The sequence below is a fragment of the Leucopleurus acutus genome (genome assembly GCF_964270905.1).
Source record: "Leucopleurus acutus genome assembly, chromosome: X".
Lineage (NCBI taxonomy): Eukaryota > Metazoa > Chordata > Mammalia > Artiodactyla > Delphinidae > Leucopleurus > Leucopleurus acutus.
The window spans coordinates 27,313,078-27,334,408 of NC_139148.1; the positions used below are offsets into that span (position 1 = coordinate 27,313,078).

The 21,331-nt window shown below is 37.8% G+C and overlaps 1 protein-coding gene across 2 annotated transcripts in view; it reads right to left on the reverse strand.

Moving 5' to 3' along the window:
* DMD (dystrophin) overlaps positions 1-21,331 on the reverse strand; it is a gene marked incomplete at its 5' end in the record, with an annotated part of 2,126,456 nt that overhangs the window by 534,852 nt on the left and 1,570,273 nt on the right. For both annotated transcript variants that reach the window (XM_082864911.1, XM_082864910.1), the window contains one exon: positions 12,255-12,409. In XM_082864911.1, the coding sequence (XP_082721037.1) occupies positions 12,255-12,409 (155 nt within the window). The remainder of the gene's footprint in view (positions 1-12,254; positions 12,410-21,331) is intronic.

Consider the following 21,331-nt stretch of genomic DNA (forward strand, 5'->3'; position numbering starts at 1 on the left):
GGTCATTTTTGTGGAGGGTTTGTTTCATTTAAATATTTTTAAAAAGAGGTTGTGATAAAGTTGATGTTTAATAGCTAATTCAATTTCACTACGTAGATTTAAAATACTTGCAATGTAAAAGAAAAAGACAACTCCTCAGGAATTGTATGAGTAGCTATGAATCTATGAAATGCAGGTTAAAATCTCCAAAAAGGCTTGGATTAGGTCTGTTTGACTTGCTTTAAAGGCTCTATGGCATGAAGACACTGACTGGCCACAGAATGATGTAATGAGTATCATATTAGGGATCTGAGGAAGCTAACTGAGAAGCTGAATATTAGAAGATATTTAAAACCCACAACCACTGATTTGAATGTGGAATTGATTTCTCGCAAATTTGAAGAATTTCCATCTCTTTGGATGAATACTGATGCTATAGGCAGAATGGCCAGTGCATAAAACATTGGCTGGAGGCACATGGATACTGCTTTTCTTTCTGATGATTGAATAAGTCACCATGTAACTCAACGAAGTATTTCCCATCCATTTTTTCTCTTTAAAAGATAATACCTGAGCGTTACCTTCCTAATAAAAATGTAGTAAGGATTTTTTTTTTTTTTTTTCCGGTACGCGGGCCTCTCACTGTTGTGGCTCCAGACGCGCAGGCTCAGAGGCCATGGCTCACGGGCCCAGCCACTCCGCAGCACGCGGAATCTTCCCAGACCGGGGCACGAACCTGTGTCCCCTGCGTCGGCAGGCGGACTCTCAACCACTGCGCCACCAGGGAAGCCCAAGGATTTTTAAAAGGAAAAAAAAAATCCAATCTGGAAATGCTTTCGATTGTTACTAAATTGGGAGTAAGTTAAATAAATATTAGCAGGGACTTCCCTGGTGGTCCAGTGGCTAAGACTTTGCCTTCCAATGCAGGGGGTGCAGGTTTGATCCCTGGTCAGGGAGCTAAGAACCCACATGCCTCATGGCCAAAAAAAAAGAACCCAAAACATAAAACAGAAGCAATATTGTAGAAAATTCAGTAAAGACTTATAAAAATGGTCCACATCAAAAAAAATCTTTAAAAATAGATACAGGCAAAATACATTTACAAAAATAGGAAAGAAAGCGCTAAAAAATGTTAAGGTTGATTATTTCTCAATTTTTAAAATTTTCTAAAGTAAGTATCACTTTACATTAGGGGAAAATTACTTCAAAATACAGAAGAAACTTCCAAACACAGAACAACGGTAGGTAAAATATAAAAACACAAAACCAGAAAGGCACAATCTGGGCTCAGAAACAAGACATAGCTCTGTGGGTCAGAAATGACACAGAAACACAAAGTAGTATGCAGGGTTGAAGACATGAAGCCGTTGGACTCTGGGAAGTAGGTAGTGGCTGCCAGGAGTTCAGAATCTACTGGCCTCAAGAATCTGAAAATGCTCCACGTAAGACAAAGAACCTGAGCCAGGCTCTTTGCCTCAATTAGCTAGGAATAGTATCATGCTTCCCAAGTGGTCAAAGGGGTCTAAGAAAGAGGTGCTGTTAAACAGCACCTAGAACTGCTTCAATGACCCCCCTTTGGTGGAGGAAACTGAAAAGAACTGAAAAGAAAATTCCACAAAATTCACTAATACCTGTTTTGTATATTTTTTAATACCAGAAATGCATCTGAATTAACGGTTTACAGAAAGAAAATGAATCCCTATTATAAACTGAATGAAGCCAAAAGATCTCCACATCAGATGGCTGTTAGAATTGGAGAGAGTTACAAATCAAATGATGACTGTATCCATTTTTCAAAATAACTCAACTCCCTAAAAATAAACTCCAGCTCATTTATATATTTTATTGAATATTTTAAAGATTCTGAGACTGATAGTGATGGGAAGACAATGAAAAATGCATATATAATTGAAAGTAATATAATGGATGCCGTTGATAACATTAATGGTTCAATTAAACGAAGCAAGGGAAACTTTCCCCCATTTGTTTTAATTTTAGATACCATAATATTAAATTAATGAATGAAAAAAAGAAAGGTCTGTTGGTGTCCTATAACTTTTGTTTAGGAAACAATTATAATTTTTTTCAATTTTAGAGTCTTTTCATCGGTAAAGGGTATGCAGAGGCATTTGTAAGCATATGTTTTGGGGTGCTAGTAGGGCCCGGTTTAGGACTGCAGGACTGGGTTAAAATGAAAATGGCTACTGGGTTGCACCACCACGTAATTTTCCACACCAGTAAATCACCAATGACTCCAAATGTCTCCCTTTGTATGCAATCCCTGCAAGCTAGAAACATTCTAACTGCTTTGAAGGAAACGACATAAAGTGAAGCAGGCAGTTGCCACCACGAAACTTTTAGATCCGTATGGATCATGACACTCCCTGGCCCAGAGCCCCAGGATTTCGCATTACAGGTATTACGTTATCCTATTGTAAGATGGCGAGAATTCTTATGCTTCATAATCAGCTGGGAAGATTGGGTCTCGGCAGTATAAAAACGAGAGTGCCTTTTAACTATATATACAACTGTCTTGAAGAGCCTAGAGAAACGTCCTCGTACTGCCAAAAGAAGTGTACCTAAAAGAGTTGCTAACCGATTGAATTTTTCAATGTACCAAATCCCCTTTAGTCCTTAAGATGGACTAGAAGGTATATTTTGCATGAGAGGGATTAAAAATAGGGTTACTGTAAATTGAGAATTTTGAGCTGGTGGCTTTAGGGTCATTTGTAGCATTAATATTTATGACTATAACATGCTACAAATATATCATAAGCAGTCTCTGACTTAATAAGAGGTTGTATCAATATTTTAAACAAACGTCCTGTTAGCATCATATCACATTCTTTACATAGCTTCAAGGGCAGCAGCAAATCTTCATCTTTTAAGTTTCTGGAAATAATCCAAAGCCATTTAGTGCCCAACATCTGATGAACTGCTTCATTCAATACACAAACAATTACTGAATACAATTATTCAGCAAACACAAGGTGTGGCTACAAAATAATACAACAATCTTCTGAAGGTCATGAAACAGTCCCTAGGTAGTTCCAGAAGAGGAATTTCAAAAATGTTTTGAGAAAGGACAGCATTTGTGGCTAGAGCATAAGACCCTTTCATGAAGTTCACATGCCTGTCCCTCTGCTAAATAAACAAACTGACAACCAAGCACAAATTGTGATATTATTTGCTTTTCTTTCCTGAAAATAAATCAAGTTTGTTTGTTTTTATTGTCAGAAAAATTGGGGTATGCTTTTGGCAATATATTACATATGAACATATCATCTGTCAGGTCTCAAGAGGAAAACAAAAGAGTGCTGGGAACAAAGGAAAACCAGAAGATTTGTTTTAAGGGAAATAACTCTGGGTCAGTGTGAATGCCAAGTGAGTGTAGAGACTCAATGGTTAGAAGCACGGAAAAAGGTGGTCACAATCTACCAGGCAAAATATGGAGACGATTTAGGATGAGGTGAAGATGAAGAATAGAGATGAAGAAAAGGCAACAGCTTCTAGAGAAATTTTTGAAGTAGAAGTCACAGAATTTAGAAGTCAGTTTAATACATGTATTAGCAGAGAAGAGAGAGGGAGGAAGAGGTAGAAGGTAATTCTTAAGTTTCCAGCTCTAGAGAAAATTAAGTTAAGCAATTAATTTTCCCTGAAAACATAGGAAATATAGCATTGTCTTAGGGGCAGATAATGCCTTGTACTTTGGACATTTTGGAGCCTGTAGATGGTGCAGATGGAGATGTATGGTAGGTGGCTGGAAGTATAGTTCTAGAGATGAGGAGAAAGATGTGAGATGGAAATAAAAACTGAGGACTCTTAACGGTAGTTGAAGTTGACAGACAAAAGTACTTGAAATGTGTATACAGAAATAAGAGAGAATTAAGAATGGGAATACCAAGATTTAAAGGTTGTATACAGCAAACAGAGCCTATATTGATTATTGTTACAACTCTCAAATTTGTATCTTGAGTCCCAACCATTGCCCAGAACTTAAGATTTTATAGCCGCTATCTACTCCACATCTCCACCTGGATGCATAATGGACATTTCAAAAGTGGCGTGTCCATATCTTCTTCCTAAAACGTGTTGCTTTTGGATTTTGGAGCTTTCTCCAACTCAGTAAATGGGTACCCCCATCTTCCAGTTGCTCAGGCTAAAAACTCTGTAGTCTTCTTGATGCCTCTCTTCCATACCTAAATCTAATCCATTACAAAACCTTTTGGGCTCTGTCCTCAAAATATAGTAGAAGTCAATCATTTCCTCCCTCCCTCCCTCCCTCCCTTTCTTTCTTTTATTTTTGGCTGCGTTGGGTCTGCGTTGCATGCGGGCATTCTCTAGTTGCGGCGAGCGGGGGGCTACTCTTCGTTGCGGTGCGTGGGCTTCTCATTGTGGTGGCTTCTCTTGTTGCCCAGCATGGGGTCTAGGCGCACTGGCTTCAGCAGTTGTGGCTCTCGGGCTCTAGAGCGCAGGCTCAGTAGTTGTGGCGCACGGACTTAGTTGCTCCGCGGCATGTGGGATCTTCCCAGACCAGGGCTCAAACCCGTGTCTCCTGCATTGGCAGGTGGATTCTTAACCACCGCACCACCAGGGAAGTCCAGTAGAAGTCAAACATTACTTACCACATTCACCTCTCCTATTCTGGTCCAAATCACAGTTGTCTCCCGACTGACTTATGACAACAGTCTTCTAATGGTTTCACTCATTTCCTTCAGTCTATTATTGCAGAGGGGCCAGATAAGCTTAAAGATGCCACTCCTCTGCTCAAAACCCTCCAATGACTCCCATCTCATTCAGAGTAAAAGCAAAAGTCCTTAGAGGGGCCTATAAGGTCCAGTGTAATCAGATTCCTCTTACCTCCCTGAACTCCTTGTCTACTAGACTCTTGCTTGCTTGACCCATTCCTATCATACTGGTCTCCTTAAGGTTCCTCCAACATGCAGGGCACACTGCAGCCTCAGGGCATTTCCAGTTATTAGAACCCTCCTGGACTGTTTTTCTTCCAATTATCCACAGGTCTCACATCCTTAGGTCCTTTAAGTTTTGGTTAAAACTCACTCTTTCAGTGAGATCTTTCTTTTTTTTAAGTATTTATTTATTTGGCTGCGCCGGGTCTTAGTTGCGGCACACAGGATCTTTAGTTGCGGCATGTGGGATCTAGTTCCCTGACCAGGGATGGAATCCGGGCCCCCTGCATTGGTAGTGTGGAGTCTTAGCCACTGGGCCACCAGGGAAGTCCCCAGTGAGATCGTTCTTAAGCACCATATTTAAGTAATAGCACTTCTCTTCCACCACTCGCTCACTCACACACTTACACATTCTCAACTGCTTTCCCTCTTTATGTTTCCACATTTCACTTATCACAATCTTATGTACCATACATTTAACTATTTTATTTGTTAATGTCTGTTTCTCACCTTCTCCTTGCCAGAATGTAAGTGAGCTTCATGAGGGTAGGGATTTTGTCTTCTGTATACCTAGTACCAAGAACTGAGCCTAACTAGCACATACCTAGCACCAAAATATTCACCAAGTGAATGAATTCTTAAAATGTTTATGACAGATGACATTTACTGAGCTCTTACTATGTGCCAGGCATTGTGCCAAGCACTTCACACTTATTATATTACTAGAGAAATTGGAGAATTGCAAAATAATATCGTTTGGAAATCAAAGAAGGGAAAGTTTCAACCAGTAGAGTTGATAAACAGGACCAAGGTCAAAAAGATGTCAGGTAGATGGATAAATAAAATAGGGCAATTAGTTATTATAAAAGTTATTGACAATCTTAATGAGTCCTTTTTTCAGGAAAGTGGAGGTACTGGGGAAGCCAGACTGAAGTGGGTCCAAGCATAACCAGAAGCTGGAGAGGAAACAAGAATGTCAATTACTACTTTAAAAAAATTTTGATGGTAAGGGGAAACAAGGATAGCTGGATAGAAAAGTTGGTATCCTAAAAATGTTCTTCTAGGACGAGGGGACTTGAGCATGATGGCTGGCTGAAGGGGAGGAGGAAGGAGAAAGAAGAAATTGAAAATCCCAGAGAAAGGAAGCAGAACAGTTACTAAAAAAATACGTTGGCTAATGTGAAAGAGATCCAGTGTTCAGCTAGAGTAGCTCTTTGCTGCACACAAAATAGGGCTCAGTAATTTCTCTCCCTTTTCTTCTTTTTTTAAAGTGAAAAAGAGAAAGGACCTAGGAATAGAGAAGTAAGGAGTGATTTACAAGGGCTTCATGGCTGCCAAAGATGGAAAACACAAGTGATAATTGTTCAATTTCTCAACTATTAATTGTAATTATTAAAATTTGAAACATATTATTAGAGCGGACAGGAGAATACTGAGATATTATTTTAAGGATAGTGTATTTGCATGCATGTCCATGCATATGCATATACACATACATACGTGTATACACATACATGCTAAGTCTTTCTTAGAACTTAGAGAGATTGTTCAGGTATCTGGGAGCTTTTGTGAGGAACTTCTATCCATGATGAACCCTCTGATACTAGGATCAGCCCTTCTACTTGATGAGTTTGCTCCTTGCTGATTAGTAGTTGGAGAAGCCCTCCTATAGCTACAGACAGACAATTCAGAGTTAATGCACATTTCTTGTTTAAAGAGTGGCCCTGGAATAGAAATAAGGAAATGAAATCTCATGACAAGTGTCATCATAAAGTCATCAGCCAGATGGCAGTCCTTGAGATCTAATCCTTAGAGGCTTCTCACAATAATATGTAATATCACATCTAATATTATCTTATTCACCAATTCATATCTATTCACAGAGATTGAAGGGAAAGAAATGAACTTGCAGAAGCCCACATTTCTGGCTTTATATGTTAACATGGACTCTATAAGTCATACGATCAGGAAAACAAAATATTTTCCTACATAGGTCACAATGATGATCTATGTTCTGATATGAACTGCTAAACTACAGAGTTTACTTGAAAAGCAGTTTTTGCTTTTATTCATGAATGGTAGAGCAAGTCCTTTTAGGTGCACGTAGCTATTTATATTTATCTATATAAAATGGTAATTAAAGGTCCAATAAAAGCCAGTATAGAATTTGAAGATTCCTCTGACCTATTAATAAACTTAAATTGAACACTAAACTACAAAACAAAATTAGCTCACTTTCGTTTTTGATTATGTCTTGAAACCACAGCCCGCCAGTATATGATACCAAAGTAAAGTTCTTCCAAGTTACACTTCTTATATCTTGTTTAACATTCAAAATTTTAAAACTGAAGTAAAGATTTTATTGCTTTACATAGGCTTCCAAATGCACAAAATTTTTGCATATATTTATCTATATGATTGAAAGTTTCAGTGCAGGCAATATAGCAGTGCTCAGTGGTAAAACCTGAACCATGAGAAAGGATGTAATCAGAATGCTTTCAACAGTCTCCCCTACCTAAAAAGTCTTGGTTATAGATATATTTCAAAGACATGAGATACTTTTATTCCCCAAACCCAAATATCAATATTAATAATTTCTCCTTTAAAATTATGTTTATTAGGATTAACAGTAAGTGTTGATATTCTGTGATAGTTGTAGCTTTAGACACTTTAAATGGCAACTCTAGAAGATGGATAAATAGAAAAAATAGGGTAGAAACAAGGAAATAGAATAATGTGAACCACTTTGTAAAGGAAATACTTTTTATTTACAAAATTTGGCAAAATCTCGTTCTGAAGTAATAGAGTATGTAATTGTTATAAATGCATGCTAAACTGTTTAGGTGATCAATAAAATTTTCTGTGATGACGGAAATGTTCAATTCTGGACTGTCCAATGGGGAAGCCACTCGTTACCTGTGGCTCTTGAGCATCTGAAAGGTGGCTGAGGAGCCGGAAGAAATGAATTTTAAATTTTATTTACTTGTAATACTTTAAATTTAAATGGCCATCTATGGCTAGTGGCTACCCTACTGAACAGCACAAATCTAGAGGAGGAGGATGATGTTACTTCACTTCTGGGTTTAGCTGGACGAGATACTGGATAAAAACATCAAAATGCAGAAGATCACATAAAGAGTTTTCTTGTTCTTTATCTATTTAGCATAAGATCTATAAGAATATAAAATAAGAGAAGATGCAGCCAAGTAAAATACGGTTTAATCTGTGCGGGTGACACACACAGCACACACCGAATGTGAACTTCCCAGGTAAAGGTGTCATTAGCCAATAGAGAACCCAGCTCTCCTCATGCCCTTTCACACTGACCAGAACAACCACCAAGCCCAAATGGCCCACTTTTATGACTACCCTACGTGAGAGTATACTGTGCATGAATATACAACCTACATGACTAGACCGTATTCACTCAGATTTGACTGGCTGTCTCCCCAGGGAACTTCACGCTGTCCAGCTACAGCATGACGGTTTATCAGTTTCTTCTTTCCATACCCTTTGTGGCAGACATTCTCTATTGGCTGGCTCAACCCAAATTCCTAGATACTAGAGGTGGTTTTGTGGCATAGTTCTGACCCGAAAGTTCCTGAGAAAGCCACTGTTTTCCTGACACCAGCACTGCCCCTTCTGCTGCTGCTTCTTCCTGCTGGAATGCTTATGTTCTGAGGGAAATGCCAAGAAGAACAAGGAGACTTCAGGGCTGACATTGCTGCGCTATGGAGCCCATGTCACGACCTGCCCGATTCTGAACTTCTCATAAAGTGACAGGAACAGACCTCCATTAGGTAAGCTATTGAACTTGGGTTTTCTGTTACATGAAACTGAAAGCAATCCTTTCCATTTTTCTTCTGTGTTGAGTTACTGGCACTCCAGAACACTTGTAGTTAGTTATTTTTTGTTTGTTCATTTACCTATTAAACATGTTTTGGCGGTAGATACTATGTGCCAAGCTAAGTGCTAAGTCATATGGTGAACAAGCAGCCAATGTGTATATCCCAATGTGTATACAGAGCGAACATTCTCATAAGAGACAAAGACCAACAGACACTTACATACAGTGTAGTGAGATAAGCACTATAACAGGGTGTAGGCTTTGGGGTTGGTAATCAGAGAAGGCTTCCTGGAGGAAATGGCATTTACACTGAGACCTGGATAATGAATAGAACTTAACCATGCAAAAAGGAAGGAATAATACATCTATCACGTCAGCACGTAATAGAGAAGACAGAACATAGCTATGAGGAAATGAAAATAGCTCAATGTTACTTAATTATGGGGAGGGGAGATTGAGGGAGAGCAGAAACTTAGGCTGGAGTTTTAAGGAAAGGCCATAACGTGCAAGATCTTGAAGTCATTGAAAGGAGTGTGGACTGTCTTCAAATAATAACGGATAAGCCACCAAAGCCTTTAAAACTGGGTGGAGGGGAGGGGGAGCTATATGAATATACTGTATTTAGAAAAATCATCCTGCGTTCTATGTAGAGAATGGGTAAGAAGCAGGAAGATGTAGTCATTTAAGCAAGACATGATAGTTGAAGAGTAGGGAGGAAGAGAAATAACTGGATTTGAAAGCTATTTAGGTAGTAAATAGCTTTGTGATAGCTTGGCCACTGGGACTGTATTCAATAGAAGGAAGAGTCAAGCATGAGTTTCCAATTTGGACAACTGAATGGGTTGTGGTAATGTTCACTGGAGAGGGATCATAGGAAGAGAAGTAGGTTGCATTTGGAGAAAGAGGTTGTAAGAGGACAAAGATGAGTTCAGCTTTGGGCTTATTAAATTTGAAGTTCCCGAGGGACATTCAAATGAAAAGAAATCAATAGGATATGCAGGTCTGAAAGTCAACGATCACGCTCAGCTGCAAATGGTATAAATGGAGAGTCATCAGCAGACTGAAACTACACAAGTGGATGAATTTTCATAGAGTATATGTGAGAAAGAAACAGGGAAGAACTCTAGAGGCATGAATCAAATTAGCTTGGCAAATCACAGGTTCTCTATGGCCTAGCAAAAAATGTAATTTGGCTTTTAACTTTCTATTTTACTTTACCCATTGGAGAAATAACTATATACCTTCCTTAGGTGGTAGCTTTTTAGGGACCAAGTCAAAAAATATAAACTGGAAGCCCCTTCTCTGAGGAATCCAAAGACCTAACGAAAATGATCAGAAGAAATGAGAGGGCTGTTTGGAGACTCAAGGAGCGTGAAAGAGTGGCATAGAAGGGATAGACCTCTCTTGAAGCCCTAGTTTTGTAAAATGTCTCCTTCTCGGCTTACATTCCCTGAACTCACCAAATTAATCTCTGATCTTAATTTGCGTACCCATAGAGGCCTCTCTTTGAGAAGCAGGTATTTCCCAGTGAGATCTTAACTACTGACTCTCTGATACCAATCGATTACATATGAATAAGTCTCCCTGAGCCTAATCTGCCCTCATTTAACTGAACAAACAGCAGATCTGTATTTGGAGCAGAAAGTACAAACCTTGCCAATAAGAGGAGGCAGTAACTTGGAGAATTTTTTTTTATCAGTTCCCTATTCAACCGGGGTTCTATTGATAGGGCCCCAAATATAACTCCCCAACTTCAGGTTGAGTCCTCTCTTCCATGGCCATCTGAACACCCACTGTCTGGAATTTAGGGCTAGAGCTGCTCTATTCCCCCAGGATGACCGGCTCAAATCCACTTTCACAGGAGTTTATACTCTTCAATCTTTAACTCAGTTTCAACATTAACTTGATCTCTCAATTTCCGTGTATTAATAGTTCCTTACTCCTAAGAGTTTCTGCTTAGTTCAAAACCTGTTTTTGTTTTCTTTAATGGTGGCCTTTTTTTCTTAATAAAGGCCACCTACCTGACTTCAGTAAGTCATGTTATCTTCTGGAACTCATTTACCTTTCACTGGGATCTTCCTTACCACCATACAGGTGCTATTTTTGCCTCTGTTTTCTGACAGAGCTAAAAATGAGTACCCAATAATCCTTGACTTACCATAGCATGAACAAGGTAACTATAAATTATGTCGAGTCATCATTCAACAAATATTTACCCTGCAGCATTACTTACAATAGCCAAGATATGGAAGCAACCTAAGTGTCCATCGATAGATGAATGGATAAAGAAGATGTGATGGAATACTACTCAGGTATAAAAAATTGGGATCTTGCCATTTGTGACAACATGGAGGGATCTAGAGGGTATTATGCTAAGTGAATAAGTCAGACAGAGAAAGATAAATACTGTATGATGTCACTTATATGTGGAATCTAAAAAAACAAAACAAACAAAACAAAATGAAAACAGACTCATATAGACAGAGAACAAATGGGTGGTTGCCAGATGGAAGGAGGGGGTAAAAGGGAGAAATAGGTGAAGGGGATTAAGAGGCACAAATCTCCAGTTACAAAATAAATAAGCAATGGGGATGTAATATACAGCATGAGGAATACGGTCAATAACACTGGAATAACTTTGTATGGGGACAGATGGTCACTAGACTTATTATAGTGATCATTTCATAGTAAGTGCAAATGTCAAATAACTATGTAGTATACCTGAAACTAACATAATATTGTACATCAGCTACATTTCAGTTAAAAAAACACAAATATTTACCAGCTCCCTACTATATCACCTGGTTCAGGATGTGTCAAATAAGAAAGATAGCCTCTGTCCTCAGGGAGGTTAGACTAATGTGAAGGACAAACATTAAACAATTAGTTACATAATTCATGTATTTGTTTATAATTTTGTTTATAATTAGGATAAATGCTAATGAAAGAACAGCACAAGGGGTTAAGAGTGAAAAATAAGGAGTCAGGACTTAGTTCGAGGAGATGGTGTCTCTAAGAGCTGTTGATTTCTGTAGATATATAATGGGAAATGAAGTTATGAGTCATGTTACACTACACAAATTTTCCCATTGGGTGTGTGGAGGGAGAAACAATGACGGCACCAGAGACAGCTATAACTCCATCATGAAGCCCAAAGTGACTTCCCTGTCAGACTAAAGATGGGGCAGTTTGTGGCATGACGGAATAGAACAATATTTCTTTGGATAGAGTTCTCAAAGCAGACTAATAAATGGCCCTTTTAGCTACAAATCAATCTTTTGTTTTTGTCTAATTGCCTAGTTATGTCACTACCTTTCTGGCTGTGGGCAACTTCGGGTCCCTCATCTTTAAAATAAGTGGACTTAGGCAAGACTGTGAGTTTGGTTGGCATTTGTCATCTTGGATCCTCCCAAAGCCCTGGTTTAGCAGGATGGGAAAACAAATCTGCATTATCCACCCAGTGTCACTACCCTATCATTAGAATCAGCAAATAGTTTTAGAAATAATATAGTTCATACCTTTTATGAATGCTTGCCCAAGAGGCATTGATGTTCTCTGTTATCATGTGTACTTTTCTGGTATCATCTGCAGAATAATCCCGAAGAAGTTTCAGTGCCAAGTCATTTGCCACATCGACATTTATCTGCCACTGGCGGAGGTCTTTGGCCAACTGCTACAGATACACATGGGAAAGAGAACGAATGTCAGTTTTCTCTGAAATCTCTAGTTGCACTTTCTTAAAATGCTTCATAAACAGCTTCTGAATCCTCGGGTCAGAGCATGTCTACACGGTTGCTTTTAACCTACCGCGTGTAGTTCACTCAAACATGATAGTATAAGCTAACCCACTTTTCATGACAAAACTTTTCAAATCCAGCTTCTTGAGCAATAATCAGTATCAGGTATCTCAATTTAGTAGCAATTAATTGGAAACAAACTTGGCTTAATTGTTTTTATCATGGGAGAGAACAAACTATAAAAATAAGCTCTCAAATAATTGTTGAGTATGTGACATATACCAAAATTTGAACAGAAAAAAATATCACGTTAGTTCTTTTCCTCGTCATTAACTTGTTGAATTGTTTATGTAATTAGTGCCATCTACTGGCATTCAACTAAAGCTGCATGCGGAAAATATTAAGCATCAAAAAAAAAAACAGTGCTGTTATTCTAGTTATGAACTTATTTAAAGGATCAGTTTATTCATAATACTTAAAAAATATCCTACTTTAAAATCAGAATAAAATTTTAAATATAAGAATTTTGCTAAACCAAATGACGTATGTTTTCTTCTTTTTTTATCTTTAACAATTGAGTATTATCAAACCATGTATTGCATCACTTGAAATATCACATATCAAGAAAGAAATAAACCAATGATAGGTTTATCTGGAGGTATATTAACCCCAAGTTTCTATTAAACATTGCTTCAAGTGCATGGAGGAGGCTTCCAAGCATTACGGTATTATTAAATTACAAAGATAGTTATATCAAATCCAATATAGTGAGTTAAATGGACAAAGGAATAGTAACAAGCAATTCAAACAAGAGAAAGAATAAAAAGTTTTTAAAGAAAAGGAAAAAAATCAACTTTCAAAACATGAAAAAATAAGAGTATTACAATTTGACACCAATTAAGTTTAAAAAAATAAAATCCAAAGCTGGATAGACTGTAGCCAAACTAGTGCATTCATATACTACTGATGGGAACAGCATCTATTAGGACAATTTGGCAATATATATCAAGTGACATACAAACGCTTATTCCCATTGACCCAGTAATCTAATTTTAGTATTTTCTCCCAGTAAAATATTTAAAAGAAAAGATGTACATTATAGGAATAAAGATCTTCATTAACTAAGATAGTAAAAAAATGAGAAACAATTTCAATGTTTAATGAGAGGACATTAAAATAAGGCAATACATCAACCCAATGGTCTAATATGCAGTAAATGTGCACAGAAATCACAAGTAAAAAAAAAGAAAAGAACACAATTTCTACCTTCACTGTATTTCTTAAATCTGCAAGAGTACATTGACATAAATTGGAAGGGTAAAAGAGAAAATTGAAACTAATTGATGTTTCTGAAAAGAGTACTCATTTTTGTTTTAGTATTTGTTCTTTTATGTTAATATGATTTATGGTAATAAAAATCAAACACTCGTACTTTTCAACATAGTTTCAGTATATATGAGTACACTCCTGTTCCCTGAAAATCTATAATCAGTATATAATCTGGCATTTCTCAGTTAATTAGAACATCCTATTCTAGAATCAAACGAAATAATTGCATTTATTGCATATAGCAAATAGACCCAGATAACAGAGCTAGTAGGAAGCAGCTAAAGCCAGTATCACTAACTTTTGCTATAAAAATAAAAAGAGAGACAATTTTTAAAGGCACACAGTATACTCGCTGTACTATAAAGCAATTACAATTTAACCTTGTGGAATTCCTGCCTTTTCTTATATACACCTTTTATCAAGCCCTGCAGTTCCTATTTTCCACTTTTTATATCCTCACACTGTCCAAAAGCCCTCCTGAGGTGAAACACACACACCAAAGTCTTTCCCTTTCTAGAAATTTCCCACAGTACAAAATTACATCTTCTTCCCTCTCCCTCTTCACTGAAGCCACTTTTAACCTATAGTGTTAAAAAGTAATGTATACTAAGATATGAAAGACCAATTGGTCCTTATTATCCAGAAGATGGTATTTGCATTTTAAAAGAAGAGCTTATTATCTATCATCTATTAAACCTCTAATTGGCAGCATAAGACTCTACAAAACTGACACCAATAACTTAGTTACCTTTTAGTTAGGCAATTCCTTTTTAAGAAAAATGCAACTGCTAAAGAAATACCTATTATGAACCAACATCAGAGCATATATGTATAGATTTAGCAATATAAAATGTTAATTAAAATTTTAATAAATATAATTAAAATCATTTATTTTATCTAAGAAAAGACAAATAATCTTGGAAGTCAACCCTCACTCACAGGTTGTTACTTGAAAAGTCTAGATATAAGAGGATACACTCTTTGGTTCTAATCTATAGATCATAAAAAATACCTAAAAGTAGAAGCTGAAAAGTATGCTAGGATTTTCCAAAATCTTGAAGGACATAGCAGGTTAAAGTTTAATTAGACACTTCATAGTAAAAAGGTAGTAAAGGAGTAAGGCTTGACTTCAAACCAGAGTTTTTTGGTATACTTGAATGCTTGAAAGGCAAAAATACGCAAGACATATATTTTTCTTCAAATTTGTATTCACACTGAAATTTAAATTTTTATACCTAAGGAAATCTTGGCTGAATGCTATCCTTCACTGCATACAGCTCAGATTTTGCTGTGATGTAGGATTAAAAAGAAAAAAATCCCACTGACCTTGACTAACATTGACAGGGCTAAGGCCCTTATCTGAACTCAAAGGTTCTCAACCGCAGCACCCCTTTCTCCCTTCTTAAAGACATTCACCAGAACAGACTGGTTTCCCTTCCTCCTAAGGTAATAATATGTTGACCACCTTGGGCTTTAACCAAGTGTCATTCACAGCAGGAACGTTGACCTTGACCAGCTTTGCCTACTACTGTGAAATTTACTACTGGGACAACTCCAGACCACAGAAGAATTTTAAATTCAAAAATACAATAGAATTCACACACACTCTTTTTAGTTCTGAATTCCATTTACAACTGTATACTCTACAGGGAATTGTGTAGTGATCATGGTGTGTGAAGAAATTTAAAATATTGTGAGCACTAGCCTATAAAAAAAAGATGATTTTGTGGGTGTATATATATATGTGTGTATGTGTTTTTTATGAAGAATATAAAATGCTCAATCCCCAAGAGATTGTGTCCCCAACCAGGAAAGAAATATTTCATATTCAAACCTCATATGATGCTGCTACAATATGTGCTTGGTAGTTATACACAGTATTTAAGGCAGAAAAAATGATTATGAACTATGGGACAACCTGAATTCATTTCAAGAATTTTCAGTATTAAAATTTTTAAATTTCAGTGTTTGCCTTTTCTTTTTTCTTTGTAAGAATTCTTTTTAGGAATATTGACCCGATACAAGGGAAAACAAGGGAGGAAGAGAGAGAGTATTGGAGAGTCTGGGCAACAGAATGAGCCTGCTGGGTTTGAATCCTGACTTGATCACTTACTAGTTATGTGACAAATGGGAAAGTTAATTATGCTCTCTATGCCTCAGTTTCCCCCTTTATTAAATGGGTATATTAATAGTATTTACCTTGAAAGATTATTATGAGGATTAATTTATAAAATGCAGGGAAAACACTTAGAGTGGTGCCTGGCATACCCAAAGCATTAAATAAGTATTGGTTAGAATCACCATCATTATTACTACTACTACTACTACCACTACTACTACCACCACCACCACCACCACCACTACCACCACCACTACCACTACGATTACTACTACTACTGTTGCTGCTATTTTTAAAAAAATATTTATTTATTTATTTGGTTGCGCTGGGTCTTAGTTAGTTGTGGCATGTGGGATCTAGTTCCCAGACCAGGAATCGAACCTGGGCCCCCTGCACTGGGAGCATGGAGCCTTAGCCACCGGACCACCAGGGAAGTCCTCTACTGCTGCTATTTTTAAATGAACCATACTACAGCCACCACAGGGTGAGCCTCTACTGAATGAAAGAAAGGGACCCACTGTTTTATAAACATTGTCTATAACGCTGCACCTCTAAAAGTCTCCCTTTAATTTAGAAGATAAATGTGAGTATGTAGACCTACAATTAAAATTTTAAAGTTGAGTATTGTTTAAGTTTTCTTATAAAATGTGTTTTGAGATATTCACCTACAAGTGAAATTCAGGTTTGTTTCAGATGAACTCGATTTAAAAAAATTTAATGGCCCTGACTCAAAGGAGCATCATAAAAAGCAATGCAGAGTAATGAAGAGGCATCTTCCCAGGAAGGCTGGATTGGCCATTGTCTTGCAGTTTGATCTTAAAGTCATTAACCTTTGAGTTCCAGTTTTGTTGTCTATAAAATAGGATGGGATTACTCAGGCTGCTTATTATGCCTCACATTTGTTATGAGGTCAAAATCAAAATCAAATTGCTTGTGTGAAATACAATTCATATTTTATGAAAAGACAAGAAAACTTTAAATATAAAAATTCTTCTCTGCCCTTTGGCCGTGTCTCTGCCTGCACTGTACACTGTGTATCTGCGTTATGCATCGACCAAACCTCCCCTGTCTGCAGGAATACCTGCTCAACCCTAACAAGCAGCATTCTCCCAGCATCAACAAAACAACTCCTTAAAAGATAACATTCCTTCCCTTTTTTTTTTAACATTCCTTCTTGATCTTGGAAGGGGTCATGTGACCCACCACAATTATGCTTAGATCTGGATTATATAAGTGGTCAATAATACGTCATTTGATGTATAGCCCTCTGTCTCAAAAAACTTATATAACTGTGCCTTGACTTCTGACAAGTGGAACAGTTCTCAGAGCTTTCTGAGATGCTCTTCCCAGGTCATAATCTTCAAATTTGGCTCAAATAAAAATTTCCATTTCTTTCTTAGGTCGACTGATTAATTTCTCATTGACACTTGGAAATTTATAAAACAGGATCCTAATATATTTACAGATAAAAAGTTCTACATACTGGGTTTTCTCCTTTTGCCTTAGATACTGTGTTTGCATACATGAACTAAGAGATTCATTTAAAAAAATTAGCTCTGTGAGCTAACAGCTAAGAGCTTATTAGCTCTTAGACCCATTCTCTGCCCCTCTCCTACTCTGCTCAGTATTGCAGATGGACTAACCACTTTAGGGGATCAGCAAATCCCAGGATTTCTTGCTAGCTGGCTTCTAGATGGTTAGGCCAGTGAGAGAGCCAGAGGAAGGCTGAAACTAGAGTATATCTCTCCCTCTCTCTATGTGGGCAGTATCTTCTTTGTGTCTCCATTTCTTACTGGACAGACCCTCTCTCTGTAATTTCAGTACCTGCTGTGCAGCCCACACAGTGGTCAAGTTAGCACCAGATGGCTCTGGCTTCTGGGCTTTGGTGACACGTGTTGTCTCTCCAACCCTCGAAGTGGTAACAGCTTCCCGATGTCACTAAACTCTGAGTTGCCTATCTCCTGTTGGACTTCTCAGCTCCTTCATTAGCCATGGAACCAGTCCTCTGTATTTAAATTCCCTCTGCTTGAAACATTTTGTGTAGTTTCTAAACTGCACCCTGATGATACAAACTGGAAGAAATCTCACAGCAAATGACCCTACCTATAATTACACAGGGGCAATTTAACATCAAGCATAAATTTCATGAAATATCAGATTTCACATCTTGCATCCTTCTCTCCAGCCTCAGAGCAAGAGGTGACTCTTGTGCTCAAGGACACTCCCTCGCCCTCCCCCTCCCCCTCCCCCTCCCCCTCCCCCTCCATGTACTCCCTTCTCTGTGTCTTTTCAACCTCTTGCCTCTCTGCAAGGTCTTTCTCTACAACTTTCAAACATGAGTCTCTCACCCATCTTTAAACAACAACAAAACCTGCATCGTTTTCTTTCCTTTCACAGTTAAGCTCCTCAGAAGGCAAATACTCACTCATTGCCTCAACTTGATTACGTTCCTGCCACTTTATAATTCATCAAAATCAGGCTTCTGCCATCACCACCTCACTAAAACTATTCTGAAAGAAGTCACTCTGGAAAATCGGATTATTGACCTCAATTCTTTACCCCACCTTGTATCCATGCCCTTTGCTATGTAACTTTGAGTTTCCTGCTACAAGGGGCAGTTTACTTCCCTGCCCTTGACAATGAGCTTGGCCATATGCCTTGTTTTGCCTAATTCTAGCGAGATGTTAATAGAAGTGACACAAGCAGAGGCTTTAAAACATGCTTCTGCAGTGGGGCTGGCCCTTTGGCACTTCTGCCATTATGGTGAGACAAACGTGTCCTGGGCTAGCCTGCTCATCCTTGGAGAAGGATGAGTGACGTGTGGACGAGAGCTACCCCAGTCAACCTGCAGTGTGAAGCAGTGCCACCCCAGACGAGCTGCAAACTCACGAAGAAAGAAATGCTTATTATTGTTTGCCACTGGCGTTTTGAAGATGCTTGTCATGCAGCATTTTTGTGAACATACTTAACTGATTCAGTCACCAATGGTCACTGTCTGTGGAAAGTTTTAGGTTCTCATTTACTTGATTTGTGTGCAGCAACTGGTGCTATTGACTGCTCTGTTCTTGAGGCTCTATCTTTCCTTGGTCCCCTCTCTTTGGGTGCCCTCTATATACTCTTAAGCTTCAAGTGTTTCTTTTGCTGCCTGCCCCTTAAATGTTGGTGTTCCCCAAGGTTCTGTCCCTCGCTCAACCTTCTCCCTCTGCAGTGCAAGTGGATCCTCAACTGGAAGAAGAGGCAGAGAGCACATCCATATAGAAGTTGTACCATAATTTTCCCTTATATCCAAACATTCTACCTCCATTGCCACTGCCTTAACTTAAGCCCTCATCGACTCTTACTTGGACTCTGCAATAACCTTTTTATTGGCTCCTTCCCTCTACTCTAGACCTTCCATCCACGTATAGCTGCTCAAGGGATCTTTTTGAAATGGAAATATAACATTATTCCTCTGTAAAACCTTTCAATGGCTCCCTGTTACCTACAAGACAAAGTCCGAACCTCTTTCCTTGGACTACAAGGCCCTCAAATATATGATCCTTACATAAATATCCACTTTGATCTTTCGTTATCTCCTTTCCTCTTACCCAGTCCCATAATTGCCCATACAAAAACCCTGAAAGGTTAAGTGACTTGTTGAAGGTGACATAGCTTGTCAGTGAAAGAGGCATCACAAAAATGCAGGTTTCTTGGCTTCAATATTTAGGGTTCAATCTACTTAAAGAAGATATGCTTCCACATAAAAGGATTTAAGGAGGATGGCTGGATTTATTATAATTGAATTTTGAAGAATATAAAATAGTCTCCTTGATGATTATAGCATGATTGGAAAATTACTGTATATAATAAAGTAAGACATTGCTAAACGAAGACAGCAGGAAAAAATACATATTTGGTTTATTAAAAAAAATCACTAAACAGTTTACTCCTAAGTATAAATTAATGTTCTATACATATTTATTGGAAAAAAGAAATACAATTTCTTTCTTGCTTGTGTGAATTAAAATGACCTAGAAAACCTCTTTATGGATATATAATAGAAATGTTAAAATATCTGTAAGGAATCTATTTCAAAAGTAAAGCCTCTCACCATAAACTTCAAGACTCATCTATTAAACCTCTAACATTACCAAGCAACTCTATTTCAGAAGGTAACACTATACAGGGGATACTATTTGAGAAAACGGCCCTCATTTTCCAGCTTACTGGAAATGATTAATCTTTTCAATAGCTCTGAGGACTACATACCAAAGTTGTTACTTTTTTGTCCTTTCAACAATGACTACAAGCTGAGAGCAGGCTGGTAAATGTGTTATCAGCCAACCCATTAGAGTTCCATTATTTTCTGTCTTACATGACTTCATGTAATGAATTTTTATAATTAAACTAATGGCATACAATTTATTTTCCCTCCTCTTTACTTTTCAGGCCGCCTTTCTTTTCCAGCGTCTTTGGAGTAAGTTTTATACAAAAAGAACAGAGGAGAGCCCTCCAAGTGCTTCATTACGTTAATTTCATTATGACATTTTGGAAAGCATTCTCTTTATCTGGGCTCTCTTTTTAATTTGCTGACTTTATTAAAAGACTTAAGCAGTGTTGTAATTAACAAATCACCCAGCTACCCCAGGCATCTAAGAGAAGTCTGGTTGAGAGGGTGTGGACACGGTTGGGTGGAAATGATTCTAGAGAGAAAGCCAGAGGACAGATCCCCAGAAAGTCGCATTTTCTCGGCTATTTTCAAATCCCATGAACCTACTGCAGTAGACTACATTATTGTTCACAGACATTCGGAGCCTTTTTCATACCAGAGGATTACACAGCTGCACCCCCACTGAATTAGGGATGATACCATAACTGATTTTGGCTACACGTCACTTCCAGGGAGATGGTTTAAGAGCCAGTGGCATCATTCATTATGCTTCCTGACTCTCTGATCAGAGAAGTATGTATCAAGATGCAGCTCCCATTAGCTGCACTCCCTGAATAACTAAGCTAAGTAGAATGCCCTTGTCAATCTAGAGTGGACATGTAACATGAATAAAACATAAACTTTGTGTTGTCTCTAGATTTGGGGATAGTTTGTTACTGTGGCATAACTTAGCCTATCCTGACTGACATACCTACTCAAGTATGACCCTAGTGCATATGAAGTGGTATCTCATTGTGGTTTTCATTTGTATTTTCTTAATAATGACTGATGTTGACCATCATTTCATGTGCTTATTAGCCACTTATACACCTTCTTTGAAGAAATGTCTATTAAAATCCTTTGCTGATTTATAATTGAGTCTTTCTTGTTCTTATTGAGTTATGAGTTCTTTACATATTCTGCATACAAGTCTCTTATCAGATATATGGTTTGCAAATATTTTCTCCCATTCTGTGGGTTATCTTTTTACTCTCTTTATGA